Source organism: Pipistrellus kuhlii, unplaced genomic scaffold (genome assembly GCF_014108245.1).
Source record: "Pipistrellus kuhlii isolate mPipKuh1 unplaced genomic scaffold, mPipKuh1.p scaffold_m20_p_3, whole genome shotgun sequence".
Taxonomy (NCBI): domain Eukaryota; kingdom Metazoa; phylum Chordata; class Mammalia; order Chiroptera; family Vespertilionidae; genus Pipistrellus; species Pipistrellus kuhlii.
In genome coordinates, this window is record NW_023425529.1 from 13384922 (window position 1) to 13397767 (window position 12846).

Sequence of the window (12846 nt, forward strand, 5' to 3'; positions counted from 1 at the left end):
GTTGGCTTATTTTTTTTTAAACTTTAACCTGACAATAAGACAAATGGTATTATCCATAATAATGTACACAGGGCAGCAGCAATATCTGCTAAAGGCACAGAAATGCTAACACCCAGGCAGTAAAAATGCTTACTTCACAATGGGGAATTTCAGAGTTAGTGTTACTCTAAGGAATAATAACAGCTAATGTTTTTAGTGCACTTACTATGTGTCAAGCCCCGCTCTAAGTACTTTGCATGTATTAATTCATGAGATTCCCAAAACAATAACACTATCATTATTTGTACACTTTTTTTTTTTCACACAAGAGGAAATGGAGGCACAAAGAGAATGAGTAACTCATCCAAGTAAGTGATAGAAGCAAAGATTCAAACCAAGGCAGAATCAACCAATGAATGTACATCTAAATGGAACAACAAATCAAGGTTTCTTACCCTCTCAACAAATCAATGTTTCTCTCTCTCTCTCTTCCTCTCTCTCTCTCCCTGAAAAACAAAAGAAAGAAAACCCAGTGTTATCCTATGAGGCAACATTATTTATTCCTTGCCATCCGGTAGTTCCCATTTCCTCTGGTAACAACGCCAAGTTTTTATTTGAGAAAGTCACACCTGTTCAGCTCACTTGCTTGTCCCTCCTGTGCTCGAATGGATCACATGGCCCAGGCCAATCAGCACACTTCAACTCCCAGCCTCAGCAATTGGTCCAAAGATGGGCATGTTGCCAGATCAGAACCAATGAAACACCAGGAGACTTTGCCCAGAATGCTCCAACAGGAAGAGGGGTGCTTTTTCTTCCCTGGGAAACAGGCAATAGAATGAGCTGCTCTAGCCATCTCAGCCGCCATAAAGGGTTAACCTACAGCATACAGAGTCAGAGAGACTGAAACCTTTGGAACAAAAAGCCTGTGAAAGATCAAGAGAAACCCAGCCAAATGAGCTCTGAATTCAGCAGTATCCAAAATCTGTCTGCTAGACTTTTCAATTATTGAGCCAACAAGTCATTGCTGCCTTTGTGTTTTATCTGAATACATTTGACTTGGCTTACAACAAATAGAAAAAAAGGCTTAATGAAGAAAACATGGAGTGTCTGTATCCTTTGAAGGCAGACACTACATTTTGTTCACCTTGTTCATGGGCAAACATTCCCTTATCTGAGATTCCAAATCCAGACCTTAAAAAGCAAGGTCTCTTTGTAGCTCATTTGGTGACAAAACAGACATGACCTGCATGGACATGAGGTCACTCAGAGTCTTTACTTATGCCCCTTAATGTGAATATTCCTCTATTTTGCTAAGGAGCAACTAATGTGTATGATTACAGGATGCCACCACAGACCCCACCAGACGACATAAAGAATATAAACTCTTACCTTCATTAAATAAAAAGTTATAAATTCTGAAGCCCCATAGGTTTTTAATAAAAGACCGTGGACTTTGAATCACAGAATAAACCGAATGAATAAATTGATTGGATAAAAAAGTACTTAATCTCCGAATAAGGCAGCTAACAAGAACCACAACACGAAACCATCCATTATTCCAGAATTATGCTAAAGGTAAAAGTATGCTTGCATGGCAAACAATAGACAGACATAACATCAAACATCAGATTGATGAATACCAAGACAAAGTGAAAATTCTTAAGTTCAGAACAAAAGCCTCAACTATAGTATTAATAGCATCCTGAACAGAGAATCTGGAAGAAGACTAGAACCAGCAACCTGACTCCCATCCCGTTACAATACACTGTAGGTACTATAAACACAAACTTTCAAGATGTAAGAGCATTACGATGTTGAAAACATGTGGCTAACAAATTGACTAAATCTTGACATCTGTATTCCATGTCCTTGCAAGGCTTTTCTAAATCCTTCTGAGTCTTCACATTATATAATAAAAAATGTTACTTTACTTTTTTTTTTTATTACAACATCCTAGAAAACTATCATTTGATGCAATATACAAAAATAAAATACTGGAAATTAATTAAACATATTTAATGTTTGCTACTTTGGGGTCATGACTCATCTGTTTTCTTCCTTATATCCAGTACCTAAAACAGTAACCATTGCATAGCAGGTGCTTAAGATGTGCTTTATTAATAAATGAAATAAGGACTACATTCCGATACCTCTGCCATCTGACCAACACTGACAAGTTTTCAGTGGGACAACTGACAGTGGGAGGGGGAAAACCAGAGAATGCCTCTCAAATGAGTCTGCATAAAATGTCTTGAATCTGTCCAGTTCTTTCAAGTTCCTCTGCCACTTCCTAAATCAAATTACTTCCTAACTCCTTGCACCATTAAAAGATATCCTGCCCAGCTGTGTGGCTCAGTGGTTGAGCGTCGACCTGCGAACCAGGAAGTCAGAGTTCAATTCCCAGTCAGGGCACATTCCCGGGTTGTGGGCTCCATCCCCTCTGGGCAGTGTGCAGGCAACAGCCAATTGATGATTCTCTCTCATCATTGATGTTTCTCTCTCTCCCTTTCCCTTCCTCTCTGACTAGTCTAACTAGTCTCCTAACTAGTCTCCTCTCCCTGAATCTATTCTTATACTCTTTTTATTATTCAGGGACCTTTTTAAAAGGGACAAATCAAATCAGACTTTTCTGCCCACAGCAAGCCCACCGTGTTTAAAATTTTTCAATTTCTCCCAATTGTTTATAGGATACAGACCAAAATGATAATGTAGCCTGCAAGGTTCTGCATGATTTGATTCTGAATTTCCTCTCCAACCTGATCATGTGCCAGTCTTTACCTTCAGAGTTGACTCCTACTCAACCTTCAGGTCTCATCTCAAATGTCACTTATTCAGGTGACCCCAGCTAGAACAGGTTTCCTTGCTAATTGTTATTAACGTACACTGCATATTTCCTTTATAGAGCTTTATAAAATTTGAATTTTTTAAGTTTATATCTAGTTCCCATTAAATTTAAAGCTCCATGAAGCCTTTATTTTCTAGCCTGGAAATTTCAAGATGCTCTGTCATCTGATCTTTGTAGACTTATTCACAATCATTTTCCTTTGCATTTCCATCCCCACATTTTGATAAAACTGTAAAAATTCTGTTATTGGATTCTGTTCACATTGTTGTTTTCCTGTTTTCTCTTGCTCTATATCTCTACAATGATGTTGTTATATTACTCAGCAGCCCATTTTCATTCCTCACTCATTCATTTAAGTTTAATTTATGGAGTACCTACTATGTGTCAAGTCCCATACTGTAGATCCAGGTCTAGAGATATAGAGCAAGTCAGCCATGATTCTTGACACAAGGAAAGCAAGGGAGCAGGTCAACAAACAAATAGCTACAAGTTGATGTGAAAATAATTTCTAAACATTTCCATGGGACAGAGTAACAGCTACTAGCTCCTAAGAAAGTGATCAAAGCTCCACCACAGAATGTGGTAATTTTAGGTAGGTCCTGAAAAATGAGTAAGAGTGGGAAAGGAGATGTTTGCAGGTATAAGCATTTATATAACATGAGGTCACAAAAGGTGACATGTCTGACCAAGCCCTTCCTGATCTGCCCCCATCTTCCTCTCTGGTCTGCTCTTTGCACAGGCTCCTTTGCTGGACCATGTCCCAGAAGTTCCCTCCTATTAAATTTAGACAACTTTGTTTTTTTGCCAAAGTCATCGCCTTTGTTAAAAAGAGTTCAATAATGGTAGCAATATTTAGACTTCCAGATATTCTTCAGTCTCATTTTAGCAGATAAATATCTAATGTGTATGATTTTAAAAATGAGGGGGGGGGGATGTTTTCTCATTTCACTAGCATTCAAATAGTGTCTTTTGACATAAGCTGTGCTTCAAATATATTGTGAAAAAATTCAATTTGTCTGAATGCAAAATGAAGCAGGATTGAATTTTGACATTTTAATTTAAAAGGACTCACAATATCTACATCAAGGGCATGCCAACTATCTTCAAACATTATTGTCATTTTTCTATGTTCATAAATTTATCCTACTAAAATACATGCCATCATTTGACATATGTGAAAAAGGAAGGATCACGGTTAATCAAATTTCCAGTTTATCACGTATCTCATAAACACCATCCAGGAATTATAGGACTGAATAATTTATAACAATCCCTACATTTATTCCCCCTTTCAATGGATAAAATTAGACATGAGAAGATACTGAACCTTTATGGAGGTCATAGGATCATCCTGGATATTGCACCTACACAAAGCATTCAAAAATAGCCTCTGGATACAAATCATCTCAATTCTTTTTGTTTTTGTTAATCCTCACCTAAGAATATTCCTCCATTGATTTTTTTTTTGAGTGAGTGAAAGGGAGGGAGGGGAGAAACCGAGAGAAACATTGATATGAGACACATCAATTGGTTGCCTTTTGCACATGCCCTGACCCAGACAGAGACTGAGCCTGCAACTGAGGTATGTGCCTTGGACCAGAATCAAACCTGAGACCCTTCAGTCTATGGGCCAAGGCTTTATCCACTGAGTCAAACTGGCTAGGGCTCATCTCAATCCTATAAAAGTTATAACAGGGGTAGAAAATAAATTTTTGGATGCAGAGACAGCATGCTTGTTTTTTGGTCATGGAAAAAAAATGTGACAAAGGGGGTGACATGTAAGAAGTATCCTGAAGGATCTGTAGGCATTTGCCAAGCAAAGAGAAGAATGAGAGTGATGGCCTAGGGCCATGAAATGGCCTGGTGCTTTCTGGAACCTGAGACTAGAATATCAGGGACAGGGTATATGTAATAGCAGGAGAGAAGTCTTAATGAAGGAACAGATGACACACAAGACTATGGCCTTTTCCTATAGATAATTAGATTGCCTTTTGGGTAAAGACAACTCTTGTAGAGGTGTAAACAAGAGACAAGAAGGAAGCAGGGGTCCTCAAACTTTTTAAAGTGGGGGCCAGATCACGGTCCCTCAGAGAGCTGGAGGGCCGGACTATATGAACTACTAATTCCTACTGTAACACCTCGGCTGCGCTCACTGCCCAAAAAACCTGGCAGGCCGGATCAGACTCCTCTTCGGGCCGCATGTGGCCCGCGGGCCCTAGTTTGAAGACGCCTGGGCCAATAGAGGGAAACAGAGGCCTAATCATGCCTTGCAAATACCCCAGCAAGGCATGATAAAGCTCTAAATAACAGCAGCTGGAATAGAGGTGAGTCAAGATACTTACCAGTTACCTACTGCTGCAAAATAAAGTCAAAAAACCTCAGTGGCATTTATTCCCATAGGTGTGATGGTCAGTTAGGCTGCAGTAAAGCTGAGTTTGGCTGAGCAGCTTGGCTGAGACAATTATGCTTTACATGTCTCCTGTTCCTCTTGAGACCAGCAGCTAGCCTAGGTTGCTTTTCATGTTTTTAATGTTCATGTTGGAAGTACAAGCTAGCACATAGGAACATGTAAGATATCTGAAAGCCTAAACTTGGAATTGGCATACCATCCTTTTGGCTTTATTGTTCAGCTTAACAATAACCCACAACCTTCGGACCAACTACTTTTGGCTTTATTGTTCAAAGCAAGCCATATGGCCAAATCTAACGTTCACAAAGTGAGGAAATGTACTCAGCCACTTTTAGCAGAAACAGCAAAGTCAAAGAGCAAAGGACAGGAATACAGGTAGAGATGAAGGACTGGTGACAATAATGTACTACTGTTCCCTGCTCTCTGGCCCACAATAATTCTTGTTCCTCTCAAATGCAATGTATGCTCATTCTCATTCAAAGACTCTTAAGAGCTGTATCCAATCACCCACAGCATTAGTCTGTTAATATAGTCAATTACATTACTTTTCTAATGTTAGCCCAAATTTGCATTCTTGAGATAAACCTCACTAGGTAAAATACATTATGCTTTTTATACATAGTTGGATTCAAATTGCTAACATTTTGTTTATAACTTTTGCATGTGTTTATAAATATTGAGGTATAATTTTGACTTTGGTATCAGAATAATGCTGGCCTTAAAGAATGAGTTGGAAATTATCCCTTTATTTTCTGATGGCATTTGTTAAGAATTAAAGTATTTGGCCATTAAACATTTAAAATAATTCACCAGTGCAGCCATTTAGGTTTGGCATTTTGTCAGAATTATCTGCAGAATCTGTAGCAATGTTACTTCTCTCATCCCTGATATTATTTCTTTTTTATTCATCAGTCTGGCTAAAGGTTTGTCAATTTTGTTGATCTAAAAGAACTACTAGCTTCTCATTTTACTTATTTTCACAATTGATTTTTATTGCATCATTTCTTCTTTAATCTTTATCCTTTCATTTGTATACTTTGTGTTTCAATTGCTATTATTTTTCTAGTGCAGGTTGGAAGCTGAAGTCACTGACTTGAGTCCTTTCCTTTTCTAATACAGATATTTATTGATATAAATGTCCCTGAAAGTATTTGCTTTAGCTGATGCCTACAAACAATAATTTGTCTTCATTTGCATTTAATTCAATATATTTTTAAAATTTATTTTATATTAAATCTATTTGTCTTTATATTTAAAGTGAATTTCTCAGATTCAGTATATCCTAGCCTATATAATAAAAGGCTAATACACAAATTGACTGAACAAGGAATGACCCATCACTATGATGCACACTGACCACCAGGGGCAGACACTCAATACAGGAGCTGCACCCTGGTGGTAAGTGTGCTCCCCAGAAGCCAGACTCAGCCATGCATGCAGCAATACTAAGGATGTCTAATGAGCCTAAACACACCCAGAAGGTTCCCGGACTGCAAGAGGACACAGGCGGACTGAGGGATCCCTTCCCTGCCCGAGTGCACAAATCTTATGTACCAGGCCTCTCGAAGTTGGATAAAAGACAGTCTAATAAGAGCACCTGATAATTAGACTTAACATAGTTACTGATAGTGCTGTTTAAGTTTTCTATCTTAACTATATATTTTCTTTTTGTTCCCCTTTCTTCTTTTCCTTTTTTCTTTTGGATTATTATGGCTATATGTTACTATCTTTGTTGATTTATTAGTTTTAACTGCTTTTCTTTTTGTGATTGCTTTAGGTTTTATATTATACACTTTTATCATAGCCTACTTTCAAGTAATATTGTCGTCATTTTGCTTTACTTATGTATCAATCACACAATAGCTTATCATTTTTGCTTTAAATAGTAAATTAATCTTTAGACATAATTTAATGAAAAAAAATCCATTTGTTCATATATACACAATTTTTGGTGCTCTTCACTTATTTGAATAGATTTCTACCTGGTATCATTTTCCTTCTCACTACAGGCATTATTTACCATTTCCTTATGATGAATTCCTTCAGTCTCTATAGTTCTGTAAAAGTTTTAATTTTAATTTTTGAAATTTTGTTGGATATAGAATTCTAAGTTGGGTATTTTCTTTTGATACTTTAAAGAGGTTGTTGCTCCACTATCTCTGACATTATCTTTGTTCCTCTGTTCTTTTGACTTTCACTGCTTAAGAATTTTCCTTTGTCACTGGTTTTAAGAAATTTGATTGTATATGCTTTGGTGTTATTTCTTGTGCTTAAGGTTCATTGAGTTCCTTGGGTCTCATTTGCTTTCGTATCTCAGGGATCACGGTCCCATACTGTGTAATATTCATTATTTGAAAACTGTTTCACATATATTGTCTCTTTAAAAAAGTTTCAGATGGACAAACTCAATCCCTATTATTTCATCTTGGTACGAGGCAAAATTTAATTTCAGGTTTTCCATATATAAAAATTTTGTTTGTACTTATTTAGTTCTTAAATTATATGACAAAAATGTTTCATCTATACACATAAAGTTACTAAAATTGTTTTATTTATCCCTCCTCTTTCAATAAACATCAAGTGCATGTACAGAAAAAGGCAGCAGGAAAATATTAATGAATTTAAATAAAGCATGTAGGCAAAACACACTTTTGTTTTCTAAGTCTGCTTGATAATGGTATATAAGGAAACTTGTTACAAGTCATAATGCTTCATAATCTGCCAGGAAAAAAGATCACAGTAGCACCCTTTTATGCTTCCATACAAATGTATTCTCTAAGCCACAATAGGAAAAAAGTAGTATTTCTGCTTTTAATCCTTTAAGTAGTTATTAGTATGCTTATACTTATTAAAAATATCCTTAAAATTTTCCACTGCTTTAGAAAATCATAAAGTTAGTAAGCTAACTCAATTGCTCTTTTATTTTAGTATTTTCATCAGAAGTCAAAACTGGACAGGAGTAATATATGAAATGTACATAGTTTAAGTCTTTGGAACAAGAGACTACAAGAAGGTAAACAAGCCAATAATCTGCCTAATCTTATAATGATTAAAGCTCCAGATCACAACAGGTAGATGTACACATCCACTTATTGTCAAAGAGTTATAAATCTTTTAGACAATCACCCTTTCTAAATTTGATGGTAAGGTCAATAATATAAAAATGTTAAATATAGCACATAAAGAATTAGAGAAAGTTAAGGATATAAACCACAAACACAAAAAGAAATCCACACTTCTCATTTGGGAGAAAAAGAATTGCACTAATACAGTAATATTTAGTATCTACTATGAAATTTTCACTGATTATAAGTTGAACCATGTTCATTAAAACTTTGTAGTATAATTTTGCTTATTATTAATTCATGAGATAATTAGTAGATATGCAACTCTGGTCAAATCTTTCAAATCCTTAAAAGTTTTCATAGGTAGGAAGTTTGCTAAAAATAAAACAAAACAAAAATAAACCAAAACAGAATAGAGATTTGTTAGAAGTACAATCCAATAACATAAATGCAATAGATAAAAGATAATGTGTGCAATTCAAAATTCCAAAAAACTGTCATATCAAATGTACAAATAATAAATAGTAGTCATACTTGACTTCATTAACAAAATCATTAGTAATTAACCTTGTGTTTTATTAGTCAATTGCTTAGAAACACTAATTGCCATTTTAAAATTACTTTTTCCATAAAAATAGAATGAATATCAAACTCTTTAATCCCCAAACATCCAAAAAAAATTGGAAAGGCAAATGTTAATCAAAAAATATATCTGTTAAAAAAGGTGATTTTAAAACACCCATAACCTATTTTTTTCACAATTGTCTTATGAAAAAGGGCACTTAGTGTTGTCTAAAGCTTTCAGAAAAATAAAGATCCTACTGACTTTCCTATAGGCAAATTATACATTGTACAGCTTTTAATATAAAAATATAAATATTTTTGAGTCAGAGAGAAAAAACAGTGGTTGGTGTAAAATCCCATCACCCTTTTGCTTGAAAATTTTTCCCAGAGCCATAAAAACAACACTGATTCCATGTAGTTCTGTGTTGCCAAAAACTTCCCAAATTAAAAAACATTAAGGTATTCAGTGTAATTTCAAAAGTGGGCTCGCAGTCTTTTGTTTTCTTCTCGTAGTCTTTCAATTTCAGCCACTAAACCTTCATTTACTGAGTATCTTTCCAATAAAGAGTGCATTTCATTCTAGAAAAGGACAAAAATGTTTTTTAAATTACTTGGCATGTCACATTTATTTGGCATATTTTACGTACTGTCAGCAATCATTTCCCTCATGTTCAATTAGCAAGCGAAATGATATTTCTCAGATTTAACCACTCTTACTATTTTGTTCATGTAAATCAAAGACCACTAGTAAAACTTACTTATTTGGGAGGCCTATATTTGCACATTTGAGGAGCATTTTGCGTACTTACTAAAGAAAAAAAGTTGTAAAAAGTTGCCTTAATTATAAAATGTTAAAAAGAAGAGTAACTAGTTAAAAACTATTTTACTTAGTATTAAATTTCTAAAACTCCTTGTTTATTTATCACAGGAACTAGATATATGCAACTAACAACCATATCGCCCTTTAATGGATTTTGCAGATCTACAACTACACTCACTTAATATAACATGTGTCATACATACCAATTGCATATGAAACTGTTTAATCATCTCCACTTGCAAATTCACAATATCCCTATGACATGCTTCTCTAGGGAAGAATATAAAATACTTGTTAGAATTGTAACAGTTTTACCAATTCTATATCATTCAAGAAACTACTTAAGCTTTCTCATTTTTCAAATTATTGGGTATTAGCAACTATTATTACACTAATAAAAATAACAATGCACCTAGCACTTATTTACTATGTGATAGGCACTTTCTTGTACTTTAAATGTAAGCACTTATTTAAGCTTCACCACTAGTTATAATTATTACCTCCTTTTTACTAATAAAGTAACTGAGCCACAGAGCAGTTATAACTAACTTACCCAAAGTCATATAATCAGTAAAGAGCATACCCAAAATATAAAGCCAGGCTATCTACTTCCACTATACTACACTACATTCCTTAATACAGAAATTATTGAGACACAGATTTACATTACATTGTTTTAACTATTATCTATGTTTTAGCTATTAAAAAATACATCTAGATAAAATGGGAAGATATTATTTGGGTGGTTATAATAGTTTATTCAATAAAATGCTATTAATTCATGCTTACAAAAGAATACATGAAAACTACGAATATTAAGTATAATAATAAAAGAAACACTCAGTTACCTACCATAAAATGTCTAAGCTAGAACAGTACCAAAATCATAGAAACTGCCTGCATGCTCCTCTCTGATTAACTCTTGGAAGAAGCCCAAAAAAGAAGACAATACTACTCTGGTGAATTTTGCTTAAGCAAAAAAAAAAAAAAAAAAAAAAAAAAAAAAAAATTTGCTTTACAGTACATTTGTATAACATAGAATCTCTCTCTACTGAATACATTTTCAAATGCTTGCTCTGAGCATTACAAAAAGGGTACCACATACTCTGTAGTCTTGAGTAGTGTACCTTTAGAAAATAATCCAGTATCACATTTTCAGGATTCATGATCTACCTATCTGTAATTCACTGATTTATACTGATGTATACATTCTCCTGTCCATTGGCATTGGGTTGTTTATAAGTTTTACGGTTACTACCTGAAGTCATCCAATGTTTCCTGTATCATGTTCTGAATAAAACGGATTTGAACGGATGTCAATGGTGCATTTGACCGATTATTTCCAATGGTATCAGCTATTTTTTCAGACAGTGAACTGGCAACGCCAGCTGTGACAGAAGATGCTAACTTTGGATCTAAAACAAAACAATGGAGAATATATTAATAGTCAACTTGGACTAAGAGTCATCAAACATTTCTAAATAAGATTTGGCAATGGAAAACTTGAAAAACTCGTAAAGAACAGTGTTCCTGTGACATTTAGAAAAATGCGCTGTTTGGAATACAAATCTTAAAAAACTTTCTATGACATTATTTCTAATAGTCATTTATCTATATATATATATATGAACTGCCAACTGACTAATGTAGTAACATATGACAGAGGAACTGATCTTAAAGAATCTCTAAACCTCTTATAAAAGATGAATGTGACAAGCTTCAGCATAAACTAGATAAACCTACAGAGTACATGAGTAAAGTAGTGCTATAGGCAAAGCCCCAGAGTTTAAGCTAATGCAATGTATCTATAGAAACCCTAAGGTAAAACACGGATATCTTTATAAAAGAGCTGCTTCTACACAAAGAGTTGTTTGGATGGATAACTCTTATAGCTGAGCCCAATATCCCTTTACTAGTAAGTGTGGATCAAGTTTTTAGGGTCTGCGGTATTAACTCTACAAATAGGACTTTATAATATGGGGGCAGAAAAAGATGCTAATATAAAATAGTATTGAATGTCAACTGTAATAGACAAATCAAAAAATAACATTAAAAAAACCACAAATACAGTTGGGATGAACATCTTTGCAAATAAATCTTCATCTTGATTTTAAAAAAGACAACTTTTAGGTAATTGACCCATTTTCACAGGGTTCTATACCATATTCCTATCTGAACCGTATTTATATCAAGACACCTACAGATGAGATTGAAAATGAAATTCACACCAAGAGTGTCAAATAAATATGGTTATATTTAATCATTCATGTCTATTTTATTGTCTTCTAGTAAGAGGGTTACACTAGAGAAATGTCATAAATTTTAAACTCCTTGAACATTTAAAATTTTGTCTGTGATCACTCCTTTCAAGTTAAATAGTGAGGGTTTCGAACTTAACACTTTCAAATATTAGCAAGTTTTATATACTTACTTGGAGCTGAGGATCCATTGACTGTGGGTTCATATAGTAACCGGGCTTCCTTTTCTTTTTCGGGCTTTTCACATTTCTCAGGACTTCTTGCTTGGTTAGATGATGGAGAGGTATTTAGACTTCCAGTATCAGCACCGGAGATCAACTTTGCAAACTTTACATTTAAAATAAATAATTAATATATAAATTCTGGCTTTACCCATATCATCCACATAATTTGTACCAACTTTCTTTTATCCAGTGGGTAGGGTCAGGTAAAGGGAAAATAAAAAGGGATATAGAAAGAGAGAAAAAATTGCTAGGACTACTGGCAAATAAGTCAAGTTTACTTATTAAAAACAATATCAATAATAACATGATAAAGAAAAGTTCATTTACTAAGCATCTGGCTGTTGAATTTAATTTAAAATAGTGATCACAGGCAAAAACACCTCCCCCCCATACACACACACAATCTATCATTTATAATTAGTCAGAAATATTTGAAAAATTAGTTAAAAGACATTTTATACTTCTTGAATGTTATCTTTACAATATCATCCTAAAAATAAATGGATATACTGAACAACAGATTCAGACTTCCTGGTAATATTTGATCATTTTAAATCTTTTCGTAATAAATTAACTTCTATTTTTAGTACTGTATTAAAGCACCATCAATTTACTCTAAGACTTAGGGTAATTGCCTTGACCACTAACTTGGTGCTTTCTGCCATAATGGAAATGCAACCT

General features: G+C 34.4%; 1 protein-coding gene across 4 annotated transcripts in view; it reads right to left on the bottom strand.

Moving 5' to 3' along the window:
• Positions 1–7763: 7763 nt before the first annotated feature.
• Positions 7764–12846, bottom strand: part of NEDD1 (NEDD1 gamma-tubulin ring complex targeting factor) — a 29529-nt gene continuing 24446 nt past the window's right edge. For 3 of the 4 annotated variants that reach the window (XM_036456892.2, XM_036456891.2, XM_045587639.1), the window contains 4 exons: positions 12115–12268; positions 10942–11098; positions 9887–9953; positions 7764–9442 (listed from right to left, as the gene is read on the bottom strand). In XM_036456892.2, coding sequence (XP_036312785.1) covers positions 9338–9442; positions 9887–9953; positions 10942–11098; positions 12115–12268 — 483 coding nt within the window. In that variant the 3' untranslated portion in view covers positions 7764–9337. Of the gene's footprint in view, positions 9443–9886; positions 9954–10941; positions 11099–12114; positions 12345–12846 lie in introns of those variants that run through there. The other variant, XM_036456893.2, reaches the window with a different exon arrangement.